This window comes from Pleurodeles waltl, chromosome 8 (assembly GCF_031143425.1).
Source record: "Pleurodeles waltl isolate 20211129_DDA chromosome 8, aPleWal1.hap1.20221129, whole genome shotgun sequence".
Lineage (NCBI taxonomy): Eukaryota > Metazoa > Chordata > Amphibia > Caudata > Salamandridae > Pleurodeles > Pleurodeles waltl.
Genome location: NC_090447.1, coordinates 187,291,842 through 187,310,392, shown reverse-complemented (window position 1 = coordinate 187,310,392; position 18,551 = coordinate 187,291,842). Strand labels below are relative to the sequence as shown.

Here is an 18,551-nt window from a genome sequence, read left to right as displayed (position 1 = left end):
CTGCAAGAAGCGTGAGACTTGCAACACTGCACCCGGCGACCCCGACTCGACTGGTGGAGAACAACTGTAGGAAGTTGGCTCTGTATGTGCTATTTCAAAGTAAGGAATAGCATGCACAGAGTCCAAGGGTTCCCCTTAGAGGTAAAATAGTGGTAAAAAGAGATAATACTAATGCTCTATTTTGTGGTAGTGTGGTCGAGCAGTAGGCTTATCCAAGGAGTAGTGTTAAGCATTTGTTGTACATACACATAGACAATAAATGAGGTACACACACTCAGAGACAAATCCAGCCAATAGGTTTTGTATAGAAAAATATCTTTTCTTAGTTTATTTTAAGAACCACAGGTTCAAATTTAACATGTAATATCTTGTTTGAAAGGTATTGCAGGTAAGTACATTAGGAACTTTGAATCATTTCTATTGCATGTATACTTTTCAAGTTATTCACAAATAGCTATTTTAAAAGTGGACACTTAGTGCAATTTTCACAGTTCCTGGGGGAGGTAAGTTTTTGTTAGTTTTACCAGGTAAGTAAGACACTTACAGGGTTCAGTTCTTGGTCCAAGGTAGCCCACCGTTGGGGGTTCAGAGCAACCCCAAAGTTACCACACCAGCAGCTCAGGGCCGGTCAGGTGCAGAGTTCAAAGTGGTGCCCAAAACGCCTAGGCTTCAATGGAGAGAAGGGGGTGCCCCGGTTCCAGTCTGCCAGCAGGTAAGTACCCGCGTCTTCGGAGGGCAGACCAGGGGGGTTTTGTAGGGCACCGGGGGGGACACAAGCCCACACAGAAATTTCACCCTCAGCGGCGCGGGGGCGGCCGGGTGCAGTGTTAGAACAAGCGTCGGGTTCGCAATGGAAGTCAATGAGAGATCAAGGGATCTCTTCAGCGCTGCAGGCAGGCAAGGGGGGGCTTCCTCGGGGAAACCTCCACTTGGGCAAGGGAGAGGGACTCCTGGGGGTCACTTCTGCAGTGAAAGTCCGGTCCTTCAGGTCCTGGGGGCTGCGGGTGCAGGGTCTTTTCCAGGCGTCGGGACTTAGGTTTCAGAGAGTCGCGGTCAGGGGAAGCCTCGGGATTCCCTCTGCAGGCGGCGCTGTGGGGGCTCAGGGGGGACAGGTTTTGGTACTCACAGTCGTAGAGTAGTCCGGGGGGTCCTCCCTGAGGTGTTGGTTCTCCACCAGCCGAGTCGGGGTCGCCGGGTGCAGTGTTGCAAGTCTCACGCTTCTTGCGGGGAGATTGCAGGGTTCTTTAAAGCTGCTCCTTTGGATAAAGTTGCAGTCTTTTTGGAGCAGGTCCGCTGTCCTCGGGAGTTTCTTGTCGTCGTCTAAGCAGGGCAGTCCTCAGAGGATTCAGAGGTCGCTGGTCCCTTTGGAAGGCGTCGCTGGAGCAGAGTTCTTTGGAAGGCAGGAGACAGGCCGGTGAGTTTCTGGAGCCAAGGCAGTTGTTGTCTTCTGGTCTTCCTCTGCAGGGGTTTTCAGCTAGGCAGTCCTTCTTGTTGTTGTTGCAGGAATCTAATTTTTCTAGGGTTCAGGGTAGCCCTTAAATACTAAATTTAAGGGCGTGTTTAGGTCTGGGGGGTTAGTAGCCAATGGCTACTAGCCCTGAGGGTGGGTACACCCTCTTTGTGCCTCCTCCCAAGGGGAGGGGGTCACAATCCTAACCCTATTGGGGGAATCCTCCATCTGCAAGATGGAGGATTTCTAAAAGTTAGAGTCACCTCAGCTCAGGACACCTTAGGGGCTGTCCTGACTGGCCAGTGACTCCTCCTTGTTATTCTCATTATTTTCTCAGGCCTTGCCGCCAAAAGTGGGGGCCGGGGCCGGAGGGGGCGGGCAACTCCACTAGCTGGAGTGTCCTGCGGTGCTGTGACAAAGGGGTGAGCCTTTGAGGCTCACCGCCAGGTGTTACAGCTCCTGCCTGGGGGAGGTGTTAGCATCTCCACCCAGTGCAGGCTTTGTTACTGGCCTCAGAGTGACAAAGGCACTCTCCCCATGGGGCCAGCAACATGTCTCTAGTGTGGCAGGCTGCTGGAACTAGTCAGCCTACACAGACAGTCGGTTAAGTTTCAGGGGGCACCTCTAAGGTGCCCTCTGGGGTGTATTTTGCAATAAAATGTACACTGGCATCAGTGTGCATTTATTGTGCTGAGAAGTTTGATACCAAACTTCCCAGTTTTCAGTGTAGCCATTATGGTGCTGTGGAATTCGTGCAAAACAGACTCCCAGACCATATACTCTTATGGCTACCCTGCACTTACAATGTCTAAGGTTTTGTTTAGACACTGTAGGGGTACCATGCTCATGCACTGGTACCCTCACCTATGGTATAGTGCACCCTGCCTTAGGGCTGTAAGGCCTGCTAGAGGGGTTCCCCTTAGAGGTAAAATAGTGGTAAAAAGAGATAATACTAATGCTCTATTTTGTGGTAGTGTGGTCGAGCAGTAGGCTTATCCAAGGAGTAGTGTTAAGCATTTGTTGTACATACACATAGACAATAAATGAGGTACACACACTCAGAGACAAATCCAGCCAATAGGTTTTGTTATAGAAAAATATCTTTTCTTAGTTTATTTTAAGAACCACAGGTTCAAATTTCACATGTAATAGCTTGTTTGGAAGGTATTGCAGGTAAGTACTCTAGGAACTTTGAATCATTACATTAGCATGAATACTTTTGTCATAAAACACAATAAGCGGTTTTAAAAGTGGACACAGTGCAATTTTCACAGTTCCTGGGGGAGGTAAGTTATTGTTAGTTTTACCAGGTAAGTACGACACTTACAGGGTTCAGTTCTTGGTCCAAGGTAGCCCACCGTTGGGGGTTCAGAGCAACCCCAAAGTTACCACACCAGCAGCTCAGGGCCGGTCAGGTGCAGAGTTCAAAGTGGTGCCCAAAACGCATAGGCTTCAATGGAGAGAAGGGGGTGCCCCGGTTCCAGTCTGCCAGCAGGTAAGTACCCGCGTCTTCGGAGGGCAGACCAGGGGGGTTTTGTAGGGCACCGGGGGGGGACACAAAATAGCACAGAAAGTACACCCTCAGCAGCGCGGGGGCGGCCGGGTGCAGTGTGCAAACACGCGTCGGGTTTCCTTCAGGTTTCAATGGGAGACCAAGGGGTCTCTTCAGCGATGCAGGCAGGCAGGCAAGGGGGGGGGGGGGGGCTCCTCGGGGTAGCCACCACCTGGGCAAGGGAGAGGGTCTCCTGGGGGTCACTCCTGCACAGAAGTTCCGTTTCTTTAGGGGCTGGGGGCTGCGGGTGCAGGGCCTTTTCCAGCCGTCGCGAAATGGAGTTCAGACAGTCGCGGTCAGGGGGAGCCTGGGGATTCCCTCTGCAGGCGTCGCTGTGGGGGCTCAGGGGGGACAACTTTGGTTACTCACAGTCGTAGAGTCGCCGGAGGGTCCTCCCTGAGTTAGTTGTTCTCCACCAGTCGAGTCGGGGTCACCGGGTGCAGTGTTGCAAGTCTCACGCTTCTTGCGGGGAATTGCAGGGGTCTTTAAATCTGCTCCTTGTAACAAAGTTGCAGTTCTTTTGGAGCAGTGTCGCTGTCCTCGGGAGTTTCTTGTCTTTTTCGAAGCAGGGCAGTCCTCAGAGGATTCAGAAGTCGCTGGTCCCTTGGAAAGCGTCGCTGGAGCAGGTTCTTTGGAAGGCAGGAGACAGGCCGGTAAGTCTGGGGCCAAGGCAGTTGGTGTCTTCTGGTCTTCCTCTGCAGGGGTCTTTCAGCTCGGCAGTCCTTCTTCTTGTAGTTGCAGGAATCTAAATCTTTAGGTTCAGGGAAGCCCTTAAATACTAAATTTAAGGGCGTGTTTAGGTCTGGGGGGTTAGTAGCCAATGGCTACTAGCCCTGAGGGTGGGTACACCCTCTTTGTGCCTCCTCCCAAGGGGAGGGGGTCACATCCCTAATCCTATTGGGGGAATCCTCCATCTGCAAGATGGAGGATTTCTAAAAGTTAGAGTCACCTCAGCTCAGGACACCTTAGGGGCTGTCCTGACTGGCCAGTGACTCCTCCTTGTTAGTCTCATTATTTTCTCCGGCCTTGCCGCCAAAAGTGGGGGCCGGGGCCGGAGGGGGCGGGCAACTCCACTAGCTGGAGTGTCCTGCGGGGCTGTGACAAAGGGGTGAGCCTTTGAGGCTCACCGCCAGGTGTTACAGCTCCTGCCTGGGGGAGGTGTTAGCATCTCCACCCAGTGCAGGCTTTGTTACTGGCCTCAGAGTGACAAAGGCACTCTCCCCATGGGGCCAGCAACATGTCTCTAGTGTGGCAGGCTGCTGGAACCAGTCAGCCTACACAGATAGTCGGTTAAGTTTCAGGGGGCACCTCTAAGGTGCCCTCTGTGGTGTATTTTACAATAAAATGTACACTGGCATCAGTGTGCATTTATTGTGCTGAGAAGTTTGATACCAAACTTCCCAGTTTTCAGTGTAGCCATTATGGTGCTGTGGAGTTCGTGTAAAACAGACTCCCAGACCATATACTCTTATGGCTACCCTGCACTTACAATGTCTAAGGTTTTGCTTAGACACTGTAGGGGTACAGTGCTCATGCACTGGTACCCTCACCTATGGTATAGTGCACCCTGCCTTAGGGCTGTAAGGCCTGCTAGTGGGGTGTCTTACCTATACTGCATAGGCAGTGAGAGGCTGGCATGGCACCCTGAGGGGAGTGCCATGTCGACTTACTCATTTTGTTCTCACTAGCACACACAAGCTGGTAAGCAGTGTGTCTGTGCTGAGTGAGGGGTCTCCAGGGTGGCATAAGACATGCTGCAGCCCTTAGAGACCTTCCCTGGCATCAGGGCCCTTGTTACCAGAGGTACCAGTTACAAGGGACTTATCTGGATGCCAGGGTGTGCCAATTGTGGAATCAATGGTACATTTTAGGTGAAAGAACACTGGTGCTGGGGCCTGGTCAGCAGGGTCCCAGCACACTTCTCAGTCCAGTCAGCATCAGTATCAGGCAAAAAGTGGGGGGTAACTGCAACAGGGAGCCATTTCTTTACAGGAGGCCACTGCAGATACCATGGGGTGGGCTGTCGACAGAGGAAGCAAAAAAGGCGCACTAAAGTTCACAACAGACTCTCTAAAGGACTCAATTTGTTCCAAGGTTGTGATCGACTCAGACACTCATCAGAACTGGCACCTCAGCAGGAGACCAAGGGCGATACTGCAAGGAACCTGTAGGAAAGTGACATCTTTCTTGCTATGGTTACCCCCATTTTCTGCCTGTTGTCAGTGTCGACTGGGATCCTGCTAACCAGGACCCCAGTGATTATGCTCTCTCCTGTAAATTGTGTTAACTGTACCCTTTTCCTCCCACAATTGGCAAACTGGTCCCCCCCCACCCCCCAAGTAAGTCCCTAGTATATGGTACCTTGGTACCCAGAGAACTGGGGTACCAGGGGATCCCTATGGACTGAAGCAGTTATTCTGCCAACTATAGGGAGCACATGCAAAGGGTTCTGCAGGCCTGCCATTGCAGTCTGCGTGAAACAGGTGCATCCACCAGTTTTCACTACACCCCTGTGGTAGGCCCTCTCAGCCGAGAGGGCAAGGTGCAGGTACCTGTGAGTGAGGGCACCCCTGCACTAGCAGCGGAGCCCCCACAAACTACAGGCCCATTTCCTGGACTTTGTGAGTGCGGTACAACATTTTATGTGTGTACTGTACATAGGTCACTATCTATATCCAGCTACATAATGGTAACTCTGAACCTAGGCAAGTTTGGTAACAAACATGTCGTAATCATACCCTAATACTGTTGCAAGTATGATTCTATACACTCTGGGGGCTCCTTCGAGGACCCCCAACATTGCTACCACCAGTCTTACAGTCTGCCACCCCTCGGACAGGTTTCTGCCCTCCTGCTGCTTGATCTGATCAAGCCCAGGAAGGCAGAACAAAGGATTTCCTTTGAAAGAGGGAGGTAACGCCCTCTCCCTTTGGAAATAGGTGTGACTGGCTTGGGAGGGGTAACCTCCCCAAGCCACTGGTGTGCTTTGAAGGGCACATTTGGTGCCCTTTGTGCATAAACCAGTCCACACCGGTTCAGGGACGCCCAGTCCCTGCTCTGGCACGAAACTGGACAATGGAAGTATGATTCTATCATACTTCCATCACCATCTCAGGGGTGGTGCTCACAACTCCTCCAGAGGGTCCCTGGGTTCTGCCATCTTGTTTCCAAGGTTGGCAGTAAACTCTCAGACCATCTGAGTGGCCAGACCAGGCAGGTGATGTCAGAGCCCCTTCCTGATAGGTGCTTACCTGACTAGGTGACCAATCCCCCTTTCAGGGGATGGGTCCTCAGATTCAGCTTGCAAGATTTCAACAGGACTCCTCTGCAACCTCCACTTCGACTTCTGTCCTCCGGAACTGCGACTGGAGCCTCCAGGATCTGACAAGTTGCCTTCAAGAAGAAGAACTCGTCTGCAACATTGTTCCCAGGGCTCCTGCCAGCAACTGCAACATTTGCACCTACTGTGCATCCACGGAGGGTGGCGTGTCTTCAGTCTGCATTAGAAGAAAGAAGGAATTTACATTGGAATGAAGAAGTCACTTCCCTGCATCCGCAGGCACCTGCTGCAACGATGACCAGCTGCATGGGTCCCCTCTCTTCCTGAGCTGTGTGGATCCTGCATCACGGGAGGTGGTTCGGAGTAGTCCTCTTGGTCTCTCTCTGGTGGAGGTAAGCCCTTGCCTTCCCATGCAAAACAGTACTCCGGTGCACTGCATCTCTTACAGTTGCCAAGGCTTGTTTGCATCTTCTCCAAGGGATCTTCAGGCGACGTGTAGCTCCAGTTCCCCAGCACTCATTCCTGCGTCGCACAGCCCTCTGCATAGTATTCCTGCAGCGTGGGATCCCTTTCTGTAATGCTGCATAGGCTCCTCCTGCGACTTCTGTGTCCCAATCCTGTGGGTGCTGCCTCTGCTCCTCTGGGTGCTTTCTGTCACTGAGGGCCCCCTCTGACTGCCCCTCCTGGGGTGAATCCTGCAGGGCCTTGCTGGTCCCTGCAGCTCCACTTTACCACTAGCTGCGAATCTGCCTTTGCCAAGGCTTGTTGGTGGAACTCCTGCACTGACACCAGTCTTCACTCTCGCATGGGACATCTTCTGCATCCATCAGAAACTCTTCTCCGGCTCCAGGCCTGCAGTGCTGACCTGTTCTTCCTCACCGTCGACCAACTCCTGTAAGTACAGCTGGATGGGTCGTAGATCCTACTCCTCCTAGACTCCACTAACACTTTTGGACTTGGTCCCCTCTCCCCAAAGGTCTTCTCCAGGAATCCACCGCTGATTTCTTGCAGTCTTGTCTGGGTGTCTTTTCCTTCCTTTTGGGTGGTTTGGGGAACTTCCAGTGATTTAATTCTGCTTTCCTGGTCGCTGGGGAGGTACTGTGTTACTTAGCTCTGTGGTTTTCTAGTACACATTCCTGGGTCCTGTGTTTCCATACCAATTTTTTTTAGTATATGGTTTGAGCTCCCCCTAGGGTCACTATTGGGTATTGCTATTTGCACTGTTTTCTAACCTTTTCTATGCCTATTTCTGTTTACTAGTGTATATATTTAGGTAAATACTTACCTTCTATTTGAGGGTTGCCCTTCTAGTATTGTGTGATATTGTGTTCCAAAATGAAAATGTCACTTACCCAGTGTACATCTGTTCGTGGCATCAGTCGCAGTAGATTCGCATGTTCTGCAATAGCTCGCCATCTGGTGTTGGGCCGGAGTGTTACAAGTTGTTTTTCTTCGAAGAAGTCTTTCGAGTCACGGGACCGAGTGACTCCTCCTTTTGTCTCCATTGCGCATGGGCGTCGACTCCATCTTCGATTGTTTTTCCCCGCAGAGGGTGAGGTAGGAGTTGAATTGTAGTAATAGTGCCCATGCAATGGAGTGACTAAGTATGCACCTATTTAAGGTTGAGATGATACATATATAAATAATTGAAGGTAACTTCCAAACTGCTACAGGCTCCCGGGGAGGCGGGTGGGCACATGCGAATCTACTGCGACTGATGCCACGAACAGATGTACACTGGGTAAGTGACATTTTCAGTTCGATGGCATCTGTCGCTGTAGATACGCATGTTCTGCATAGACTAGTAAGCAGTTATTTCCCCAAAAGCGGTGGATCAGCCTGTAGGAGTGGAAGTAGTTTGAAATAATGTCCTTAATACGGCTTGACCTACTGTGGCTTGTTGTGCGGATAACATGTCTACACAGTAGTGCTTGGTGAATGTGTGAGGCGTAGACCATGTGGCTGCCTTACATATTTCTTGCATTGGGATGTTTCCTAGAAAGGCCATGGTAGCACCTTTCTTTCTGGTTGAGTGTGCCCTTGGTGTAATGGGCAGCTGTCGTTTAGCTTTAAGGTAGCAGATTTGGATGCATTTAACTATCCATCTGGCTATACCTTGTTTTGAAATTGGGTTTCCTGCATGAGGTTTTTGAAATGCAATAAAGAGTTGTTTAGTCTTTCTGATGTTCTTTGTTCTGTCAATGTAATACATCAATGCTCTTTTGACATCTAATGTATGTAGTGCCCTTTCAGCTACGGTATCTGGCTGTGGAAAGAACACTGGAAGTTCCACTGTTTGATTTAGATGGAACGGTGAAATAACCTTTGGCAAAAAATTAGGATTGGTCCTTAGGACGACTTTATTTTTGTGTAGTTGTATAAAAGGTTCCTGTATAGTAAACGCCTGAATCTCGCTTACTCTTCTCAGGGAAGTAATGGCGATGAGAAATGCCACCTTCCAGGTTAGGAACTGTATATCGCAGGAGTGCATGGGTTCAAAAGGTGGACCCATAAGTCTAGTTAGGACAACATTTAGGTTCCATGAAGGAACAGGTAGTGTTCTTGGTGGTATAATTCTCCTAAGGCCCTCCATGAATGCTTTAATGACTGGTATTCTAAATAGGGAAGTTGAATAGGTAGTCTGCAGGTATGCAGATATTGCTGCAAGGTGAATCTTAATGGAAGAGAAAGCTAGGTTAGATTTTTGTAAGTGAAGCAAGTAACCCACTACATGTTCTGGAGTTGTGTGTAATGGTTGTATTTGATTAATATGGCAGTAGCAAACAAACCTCTTCCATTTACTTGCATAGCAGTGCCTGGTGGATGGCCTTCTTGCTTGTTTTATGACTTCCATACATTCTTGGGTAAGTTGTAAGTGCCCGAATTCTAGGATTTCAGGAGCCAGATTGCTAGATTCAGCGATGCTGGATCTGGGTGTTCTGATCTTTTGGTTGTGCTGTGTTAACAGATCTGGCCTGTTGGGCAATTTGATGCAGGGTACCACTGATAGGTCTAGCAGCGTTGTGTACCAGGGTTGCCTTGCCCAAGTTGGTGCTATCAATATGAGTTTGAGTTTGCTTTGACTGAGTTTGTTTATCAGGTAAGGAAGGAGAGGGAGAGGAGGAAAAGCGTAAGCAAATATCCCTGACCAGTTCATCCATAGGGCATTGCCTTGGGATTGTTTGTGTGGGTACCTGGATGCGAAGTTTTGGCATTTTGCGTTCTCCCTTGTCGCAAACAAGTCTATCTGAGGTGTTCCCCAGAGTTTGAAATAAGTGTTCAGAATTTGGGGGTGAATTTCCCATTCGTGGACCTGTTGGTGATCTCGAGAGAGATTGTCTGCGAGTTGATTTTGTATCCCTGGTATAAACTGTGCAATTAGGCGAATTTGGTTGTGAATTGCCCAATGCCAAATTTTTTGTGCTAGCAGGCTTAACTGCGTGGAGTGCGTCCCTCCCTGCTTGTTTAGATAATACATTGTTGTCATGTTGTCTGTTTTGACGAGAATGTATTTGTGAACTATTATTGGTTGGAAAGCTTTTAGTGCTTGAAAAACTGCTAGAAGTTCTAGGTGATTGATATGCAGTTTTGTTTGGTGTACGTTCCATTGTCCTTGTATGCTGTGTTGATCGAGGTGTGCTCCCCACCCTGTCATGGAAGCATCTGTTGTTATTACGTATTGTGGCACTGGGTCTTGGAAAGGCCGCCCCTTGTTTAAATTTATGTTGTTCCACCACAGAAGCGAGAGGTAAGTTTGGCGGTCTATTAACACCAGATCTAGAAGGTGACCCTGTGCTTGAGACCACTGTGATGCTAGGCATTGTTGTAAGGGCCTCATGTGCAGTCTTGCGTTTGGGACAATGGCTATGCATGATGACATCATGCCTAGGAGTTGTAATACCATCTTTGCCTGTATCTTTTGTGTTGGATACATGCGTTGTATGATGGTGTTGAAATTTTGAATTCTTTGTGGACTTGGAGTGGCTACTCCCTTTGATGTGTCTATTATGGCTCCCAGGTATTGTTGTACCTTGCGTGGCAGAATTTTGGATTTTGTGAAATTGACGGTGAACCCGAGTTTGAAGAGGGTTTGTATGATGTGATTTGTGTGATTTGAGCACTGTATGAACGAATGGGCCTTGATTAGCCAGTCGTCCAAATATGGGAACACATGTATTTGCTGCCTTCTTATGTGTGCAGCGACTACCGCTAGACATTTGGTAAAGACTCTTGGTGCGGTTGTTAATCCGAAAGGCAGTACCTTGAATTGGTAATGTATTCCTTTGAATACAAACCTTAGGTATTTCCTGTGCGATGGGTGTATTGGTATATGGAAATAAGCATCCTTGAGGTCTAAAGTTGCCATGTAGTCGTGTAGTTTTAGCAATGGCAATACTTCTTGTAGTGTGACCATGTGGAAGTGGTCTGATTTGATGAAAGTGTTCACTACTCTGAGGTCTAGGATTGGTCTCAGCGTTTTGTCCTTCTTTGGTATCAGAAAGTACAGTGAGTAAACTCCTGTGTTTATTTGTGTGTTTGGCACTAATTCGATTGCATTCTTTTGCAATAGTGCCTGCACTTCTATCTCCAGGAGATTGGAATGGTGTGTTGTTAAATTTTGTGCTTTTGGTGGTATGTTTGGAGGGAATTGTAGAAATTCTATGCAATAACCATGTTGGATAATTGCTAGAACCCAAGTGGCTGTAGTGATTTCCTCCCATGCTTTGTAATAATGACCTATTCTTCCCCCCACTGGTGTTGTGTGGAGGGGGTGAGTGACATGTGAGTCATTGTTTAGTAGTAGGGGTTTTGGGGCTTTGAAATCTCCCTCTATTTCTAGGGAATTGCCCTCCTCTATATTGTCCCCGAAAACCTCCTCTATACTGTCCCTGGTAAGTGGACGGTGTTGCCTGTGAGGTGCTGGCTTGTGTGCTTTGACCCCGAAACCCCCCTCGAAAGGGCGTTTTACGGAATGTGCTGTAATTCCCTCTGCTCTGCGGGGAGTAGAGTGCGCCCATGGCTTTGGCAGTGTCCGTATCTTTTTTGAGTTTCTCAATCGCTGTGTCCACTTCTGGACCGAATAGTTCTTTTTCATTAAAAGGCATATTGAGAACTGCTTGTTGAATCTCTGGTTTAAATCCAGACGTTCGGAGCCATGCATGCCTTCTGATAGTTACAGATGTATTAATTGTCCGTGCAGCTGTATCTGCAGCGTCCATGGAGGAACGTATCTGGTTGTTGGAGATGGTCTGTCCCTCCTCAACCACTTGTTTTGCCCTATTTTGGAAGTCCTTGGGCAGATGTTCAATGAGATGTTGCATCTCGTCCCAGTGGGCTCTGTCATAGCGCGCAAGTAGTGCCTGGGAGTTCGCGATGCGCCACTGGTTTGCAGCTTGTGCTGCGACTCTCTTACCAGCTGCATCGAACTTGCGGCTTTCTTTATCTGGGGGTGGTGCATCTCCAGATGTGTGAGAGTTGGCCCTTTTCCTAGCTGCTCCTACAACAACAGAGTCTGGTGGCAGCTGTGTAGTGATGAAAACCGGGTCCGTAGGAGGCGGCTTATACTTTTTTTCCACCCTTGGTGTGATTGCCCTACTTTTGACCGGCTCCTTAAATATGTCTTTTGCGTGCCGGAGCATACCAGGGAGCATAGGCAGGCTTTGGTAGGAGCTGTGGGTGGAGGAGAGTGTGTTGAACAGGAAATCATCCTCGACCTGTTCTGAGTGGAGGCTTACGTTATGAAATTGTGCTGCTCTAGCCACCACCTGAGAGTACGCGGTGCTGTGTTCTGGTGGAGATAGCTTTGTAGGGTATGCCTCCGGGCTGTTATCTGACACTGGGGCGTCGTATAGGTCCCATGCGTCCTGATCTTGGTCACCCTGGCTCATGGTGGTGTGAGCTGGGGAGTGAGATGGAGTTTGTGCTGGTGAAACGTTAATCACGGGCGGAGGAGAGGGTGGTGGTGTAACTCTTTTCACCACTTTTGGTTGTGGTGCTTGTTCCGTCTGGAACTCCAACCTTCTCTTTCTCCTAATGGGGGGAAGGGTGCTTATTTTTCCTGTCCCCTGCTGAATGAAGATACGCTTTTGCGTATGGTCCACATCAGTTGCTTGTAGCTCTTCCTCAAACCTATGCTTTTGCATTTGGGAGGTTAGCGAGTGCTCTTCTGTATAAGAGCCTGAAGCTGGGTCGCTTGCAGTTTGTTTCGGCGTCGAAACTTTGTCTGCGTGTTTTTTCGGCTCCGAGGTGACTTTTTTCCTTTTCGGGGCCGAAACCTCTCGGCGTCGATCTGTTTCGGTGCCGCTGTCTCGGCGGTGAGCCGTGTCCACAGCGGCATCTCGGTGTCGAGGCTTGTCTCCAGCACTTTCTCGGTCCCGAGAAGGCTGCGTGCCGGTGTCTCGACCGGAGTCGGACGATCTCGGCACTGTTTGGGCCTTTTTCGGTGCCGACGGTCGGTCACCGAATTTATGGGTTGAGCCATGGCCTGGTGGCAGTGGCGTCCCCTGGGCCTTGTAAATGTTTCTTTGTGTGGTTTTCGACGTCTTACTCACGGTTTGTGTATCGTCGAATCCTTCGGAGTCTGAGTCTTGGATCGAGAAGGTACCTTCTTCTTCCTGTTCCTCGAACTCCCGTTGGGCTGTCGGTGCGGACGCCATTTGAAGTCTTCTGGCTCGACGGTCTCGGAGTGTTTTTCGGGACCGGAACGCACGACAGGCCTCGCAGGTGTCTTCGCTGTGCTCAGGTGACAGGCACAGGTTGCAGACCAAATGTTGGTCTGTGTAGGGGTATTTATTGTGGCATTTGGGGCAGAAGCGGAACGGGGTCCGTTCCATCGGCGTTCTTCAGCACGCGGTCGGGCCGACCAGGCCCCGACGGAGGATCGAAAAACTACCCCGAAGGGCACCGGAGCTCTTCGATCTTCGATGCGGTGTGGAATCTAAGTACGCCGATCCCGAACGCAACAATACCGACGAAAATCTTCCGAAATTAGCTAATTTTCCGTTCCGAAACTCGGAGCGACAGGAACACGTCCGAACCCGATGGCGGAAAAAAAACAATCGAAGATGGAGTCGACGCCCATGCGCAATGGAGACAAAAGGAGGAGTCACTCGGTCCCGTGACTCGAAAGACTTCTTCGAAGAAAAACAACTTGTAACACTCCGGCCCAACACCAGATGGCGAGCTATTGCAGAACATGCGTATCTACAGCGACAGATGCCATCGAACATAAAGTACCTTTATTTTTGTACAACTGAGTGTTTTTTCACATGTGTAAGTGCTGTGTGACTACAGTGGTTTTGCATGAGCTTTGCACGTCTCCTAGATAAGCCTTGGCTGCTCATCCACAGCTACCTCTAGAGATCCTGGCTTCTAGACACTGCCTAGACTTCATTAATAGGAGATACCTGGACCTGGTATAAGGTGCCAACCACACACCAGGTCAGCTTCCTACAGCACCCCAACATCCTTTTGACGTGTCACATTCCGAATGGTGGGACTGCAAATCCTGCTTGGTATTCATAAGCTTCCACTTTATTTTCAACTTTGCAGAAGACTTGAACCTCAACGATGGCCTGTCCTGAGAGTGAGTCTTTGTCCTTGACTTATGTGGCTTCTGTGACAAATTTTGGAGACATAAAGCTTCACTTTGCATTCCTGGATCGCTTTTGGACTCAACTCAAAAAGCCAGACTCCTGGCAGGCTTGGAGTCCTGCATCAAACTTTAAACACACAAGGCAGACCTTGTAGGGGGATCTGTCAGATAACAATTTGCAACAATCTCTACTGTACATAGATTAACTGAACCTGGTAGATTTAGAAGGGGACACAGTTCACTTGCACACTGGTAAAAATCAGTTTTGCAGAAAAGGTGGACAACAGACTAGGGAAAGTTGAAAGCAAGCCCCTCATACAGATATGAAGGCACAGAAATAAAGGGATGGTGCAAATATCTGAGTCCATTTGTCAGTGACAGAACAACATTGTGAAGGGGCACAAGTCTGCACCTACCAGCATGCAGGAGCGATGCTGTTAATACCTCGGGATCCTGTCTGGTGTTTGAGGATATTCTAAAGATGAAGAATCTGTAGTTTGAAGTATTCAGCAGAAATCGTAATGTGGAGCAAGAAGGAAAACAATACATAAGCACAATCTTCAGTAAGATTTTCTATAGGGACCACAAGCATATTCAGCCAGAGTCAAATTGCAAATCTGCGCTTACAAGCACAATCCCAGTTCTGAAGCTTGAAGTTAAATGACAATGAAGCCCATCACCAGAATTAGTGACAGTCGGACCACCAATTGCTTCTTTCATTATGCTAGGAATCAGAAATGTGCTGACTCTTTAGAACAAATATCTGAAGTGGTCTCCCTTTGTCTTGCCTGGTTACCCAGTAGGACATCTACAGTCTGGGCAACAGAAGCAAAGTTTAATTTGTTGAGTCTTGTATGTGTATTCAACTGATGAACATTTCCCTTCGAGAGTAATCAACATATGTTTAATTACTTGTACTAATGCAATACGATTAAGCATTATACGTAATACGTCAACACTCATTGCAGAATATTGTTCTAGGATATATTTACCTTTATAGTTCTCTGGTTCACCTTAACATTGCCTTTGCTTAGCTTCTGCAAAGCACGTAAAGCATCAAGTCGCTGTGCCATTACTATATAGGCACATCCTCTGGGAGGGATCATCTGTTACAAACAGAAAAACAAAATAAACCATCTGGAAATAATTATATATGACAGAAAATAATTAAAATAGTTTACAAACTTTTACACTGAAATGGTGGTAGAAAAAAATGAACGACATCCTAATCAGCCAATATTTACCATACACTGTTGCAAAATTACTGTAAAATGTCAAGATGCAAAACATGTAAAGACATGAAGACTGTAAAATATTAGGCATTCCACATTCAAACAATGGCTGCTGTAACACAACTGTGTCGTTGATAGGAACAGAGACTTTAAACTTTGCTTATCTCCAACAACCAATTAAGCTCAGGGGAAAAAAAGACCACATTCTTAGGCATTTCTGAGAACACAAACAACCTTATCCTCTCAAACTGTTTGGGAACAAAAACATACATATACACAAACAGACCTCTTTTCACAAAAGGATTATGCTATTTACCCTGTGAATATCTATTCATAGTGTGTAGTGCTGCAGATTCAAATTCTATGCACACTCCTGCCCTCTAGTGTTCGGCTCGGACTTTACAAATTGTTTTTCCCCAGGACGTCTTTTAGTGGTGATATGACGTCAAGTCTCCACCACCTTGAGGCAAAGCTCCTTTGTTTAATTGTTAAATTTTTCCCCGCCATAGTAGTGGCGACTGAGGATGTAGTATTACAGGATGGTAATTGATGTTGAACATGTGTATAACATATACATATGTATGAAAAAAAAAAACAAAGGTTACAGGGACGCTATAGTAGATTCAGAATTTACACGCACAAAACCATAGAAATTCAGCTACTATAATTATTTCAAGTAATTATAACTCGTGCTCTAAGGTACCAAAATGGTTACTTACCAGTAGGAGCTTAAAGAGTTTTCTAGATTCACGTAAAGTGCCATATTCGACCATTTAGTGGCTGGGTCCTGAAATCGTTGTTTTTCCCCTTTTTTTTGGGTGCTGTCGACCACATTTGGTGTTGGGTCCCTACTCTGTGATGTCAGATGGCAACTTGGATGTTCCTGTGCGTGGTAGCCATCTTCAAATTCTTTCTTATTTCTTTTTTTGATTGTTACTTGTAGTCCGTCTTTTTCTATGTTCTTCACTTCCCAACCTGCTTGTCCTGTTTTCCGTTTCTGGGCAGGTGGGTGGGTCGCATGCGAGTCCAGAAAACTCTTCAACCTGCAAAAACTACTACTTTTGTTTTGCAGCATGAATCCTTTTCTGGATTGGGGTGTGTTAGGGTCAAGTGGCAGTAGCCAGTGGCTACTGTCCCTGAGGGTGGCTACACCCTCCTTGTGCTCACTCCCTCTGGGGAGGGTGACACATCCCTATCGCTATTGGTCCTAATCCTCCAAAGCAAGATGGAAGATTTCTCTCGGAGGGGGTCACTTTAGCTCTGGACAGCTTAGGGGTGGTCCTGGCTGAGGGGGTGATGACTCCTTGTTCTTCTCATCATCCCTCTGTACTTGCCACCAAAAAGTGGGGGCTTGTCCGAGGGGGGGGGGGGGGGGGGGGGGATGGGGGGTTGCATCTCCACTTGCCAGAGTGCCCTGGGGCACTGTAACACCAGGCTTGAGACTTTGAGGCTCTGTTACAGTAATTAGGACACTTACAAGTCTCAGTTCCTGGGCATAGGCAGCCCATCGTTGGGGGTTCAAGGCAACCCCAAAGTTACCACACCAGCAGCTCAGGGCCGGTCAGATGCAGAGGTCAGGTGCAGAGGTCAAAGAGGTGCCCAAAACACATAGGCACCTATGGAAAGCAGGGGTGCTCCGGTTCTAGTCTGCCAGCAGGTAAGTACCCGCATCCTCAGTGGGGGCAGATCAGAGGGGTTTTGTAGAGCATTGTGGGGGACACAAGTAAGCACACAAAACACACCCTCAGCTGCACAGGGGCGGCCGGGTGCAGTGTGCAAAGCAGGCGTCGGGTTTTGAATTGGTTTCAATGGAGGGACCCGGGGGTCACTAGCGGTGCAGGCAGGGCACAGGGAGCTTCTCGGGCCAGCCACCACCTGGGCTAGGCAGAGGATCGCCTGGGGTTCACTCCTGCACTGAAGTTCGGTTCCTTTCGGTCCTGGGGGCTGCGGGTGCAGTGCTTGGTCCAGGCGCCAGGTCCCTTGTAACAGGCAGTCGTGGTCAGGGGGAACCTCTGGATTCTCTCTGCAGGCGTCGCTATGGGGGTCCAGGGGGTTGTCTCTGGCTACTCAAGGGGTTGCAGTCACCGGGGAGTCCGCCCTGTGGTGTTGGTTCTCTGGATCTCGAGCCCGGGGGTGTCAGGTGCAGAGTGTGAAGTCTCAAACTTCCGGCGGGAAGAGTGAGGTCTTTGAAGTTGTAGAAAAGTTGCAAGAATGTTGCTGGTTGTTGAACAGAGCGGCTGCTCACAGGAGTTTCTTGGACCTGGGATTCAGGGCAGTCCTCTGAGGCTTCAGAGATCGCTGGTCCCTGTTGGATGCATCACTGGGTGCAGGTTTTCGAGTCACGAGACAGGCCGGTAGGGCGGGGGCCAAAGCAGTTGTCTTCTGTTGTCTCTGCAGGTTTGTAGGTCAGCAGTCCTCCTTTAGTTCAGGTTGCAGGAATCTGATTTCCTGGGTGGTTCTGGGGTGCCTCTAAATACTAAATTTAGGGGGGTGTTTAGGACTGGGGGGCAGTAGCCAATGGCTACTGTCCTTGAGGGTGGCTACACCCTCCTTGTGCCTCTTCCCTGAGGGGATGGGGGGGCACATCCATACTCCTATATATGGGGAATCCTCCAAAATCAAGATGGAGGATTTCTAAAGGCAGGGGTCAACTCAGCTTAGGACACCTTAGGGGCTGTCCTGACTGGTGGGTGACTCCTCCTCGTTTTTCTCATCATCTCCCCTGTACTTGCCGCCAAAAGTGGGGGATGTCCAGAGGGCGGGCATCTCCACTAGCTGGAGTGCCCTGGGGCATTGTAACACGAAGCCTGAGCCTTTGATGCTCACTGTTAGGTGTTACAGTTCCTGCAAGGGGGAGATGTGAAGCACCTCCACCCAGAGCAGGCTTTGTTTCTGGCCTCAGAGGGCACAACGGCCCTCACCAAGGGGGTCAGAAACTAGTCTCAACAGCAGGCTGGCACAGACCAGTCAGTCCTGCACTGAAGGATTGGGTAAAATACAGGGGGCATCTCTAAGATGCCCTCTGTGTGCATTTTTTTATAAATCCACCACTGGCATCAGTGTGGGTTTATTATTCTGAGAAGTTTGATACCAAACTTCCCAGTATTCAGTGTAGCCATTATGGAGCTGTGGAGTTCGTTTTGACAAACTCCCAGACCATATACTTAATATGGCCACACTGTACTTACAATGTCTAAAAATAGACAGACACTGTAGGGGCATATTGCTCATGCAGCTATGCCCTCACCCGTGATATAGTGCATCCTGCCTTAGAGCTGTAAGGCCTGCTGGAGGGGTGACTTACCTATACCAGAGGCAGTATTTTGTGGGCTTGGCATCCTGAGGAGGGATGCCATGTCGACTTTGTGTGCGTTGGTCGGGAGAAAAAGGCAATCTACAAAGGCAGTGTGCATGTGTTAGGTGAGGGGTCCCTTAGGGTGGCA

The 18,551-nt window shown here is 48.9% G+C and overlaps 1 protein-coding gene across 1 annotated transcript in view; it reads right to left on the bottom strand.

Moving 5' to 3' along the window:
• SCAF4 (SR-related CTD associated factor 4) overlaps nucleotides 1-18,551 on the bottom strand; it is an 860,634-nt gene that overhangs the window by 339,982 nt on the left and 502,101 nt on the right. The window contains exon 17 of the mRNA XM_069204042.1: nucleotides 14,869-14,982. Within this exon, the coding sequence (XP_069060143.1) occupies nucleotides 14,869-14,982 (114 nt within the window). The remainder of the gene's footprint in view (nucleotides 1-14,868; nucleotides 14,983-18,551) is intronic.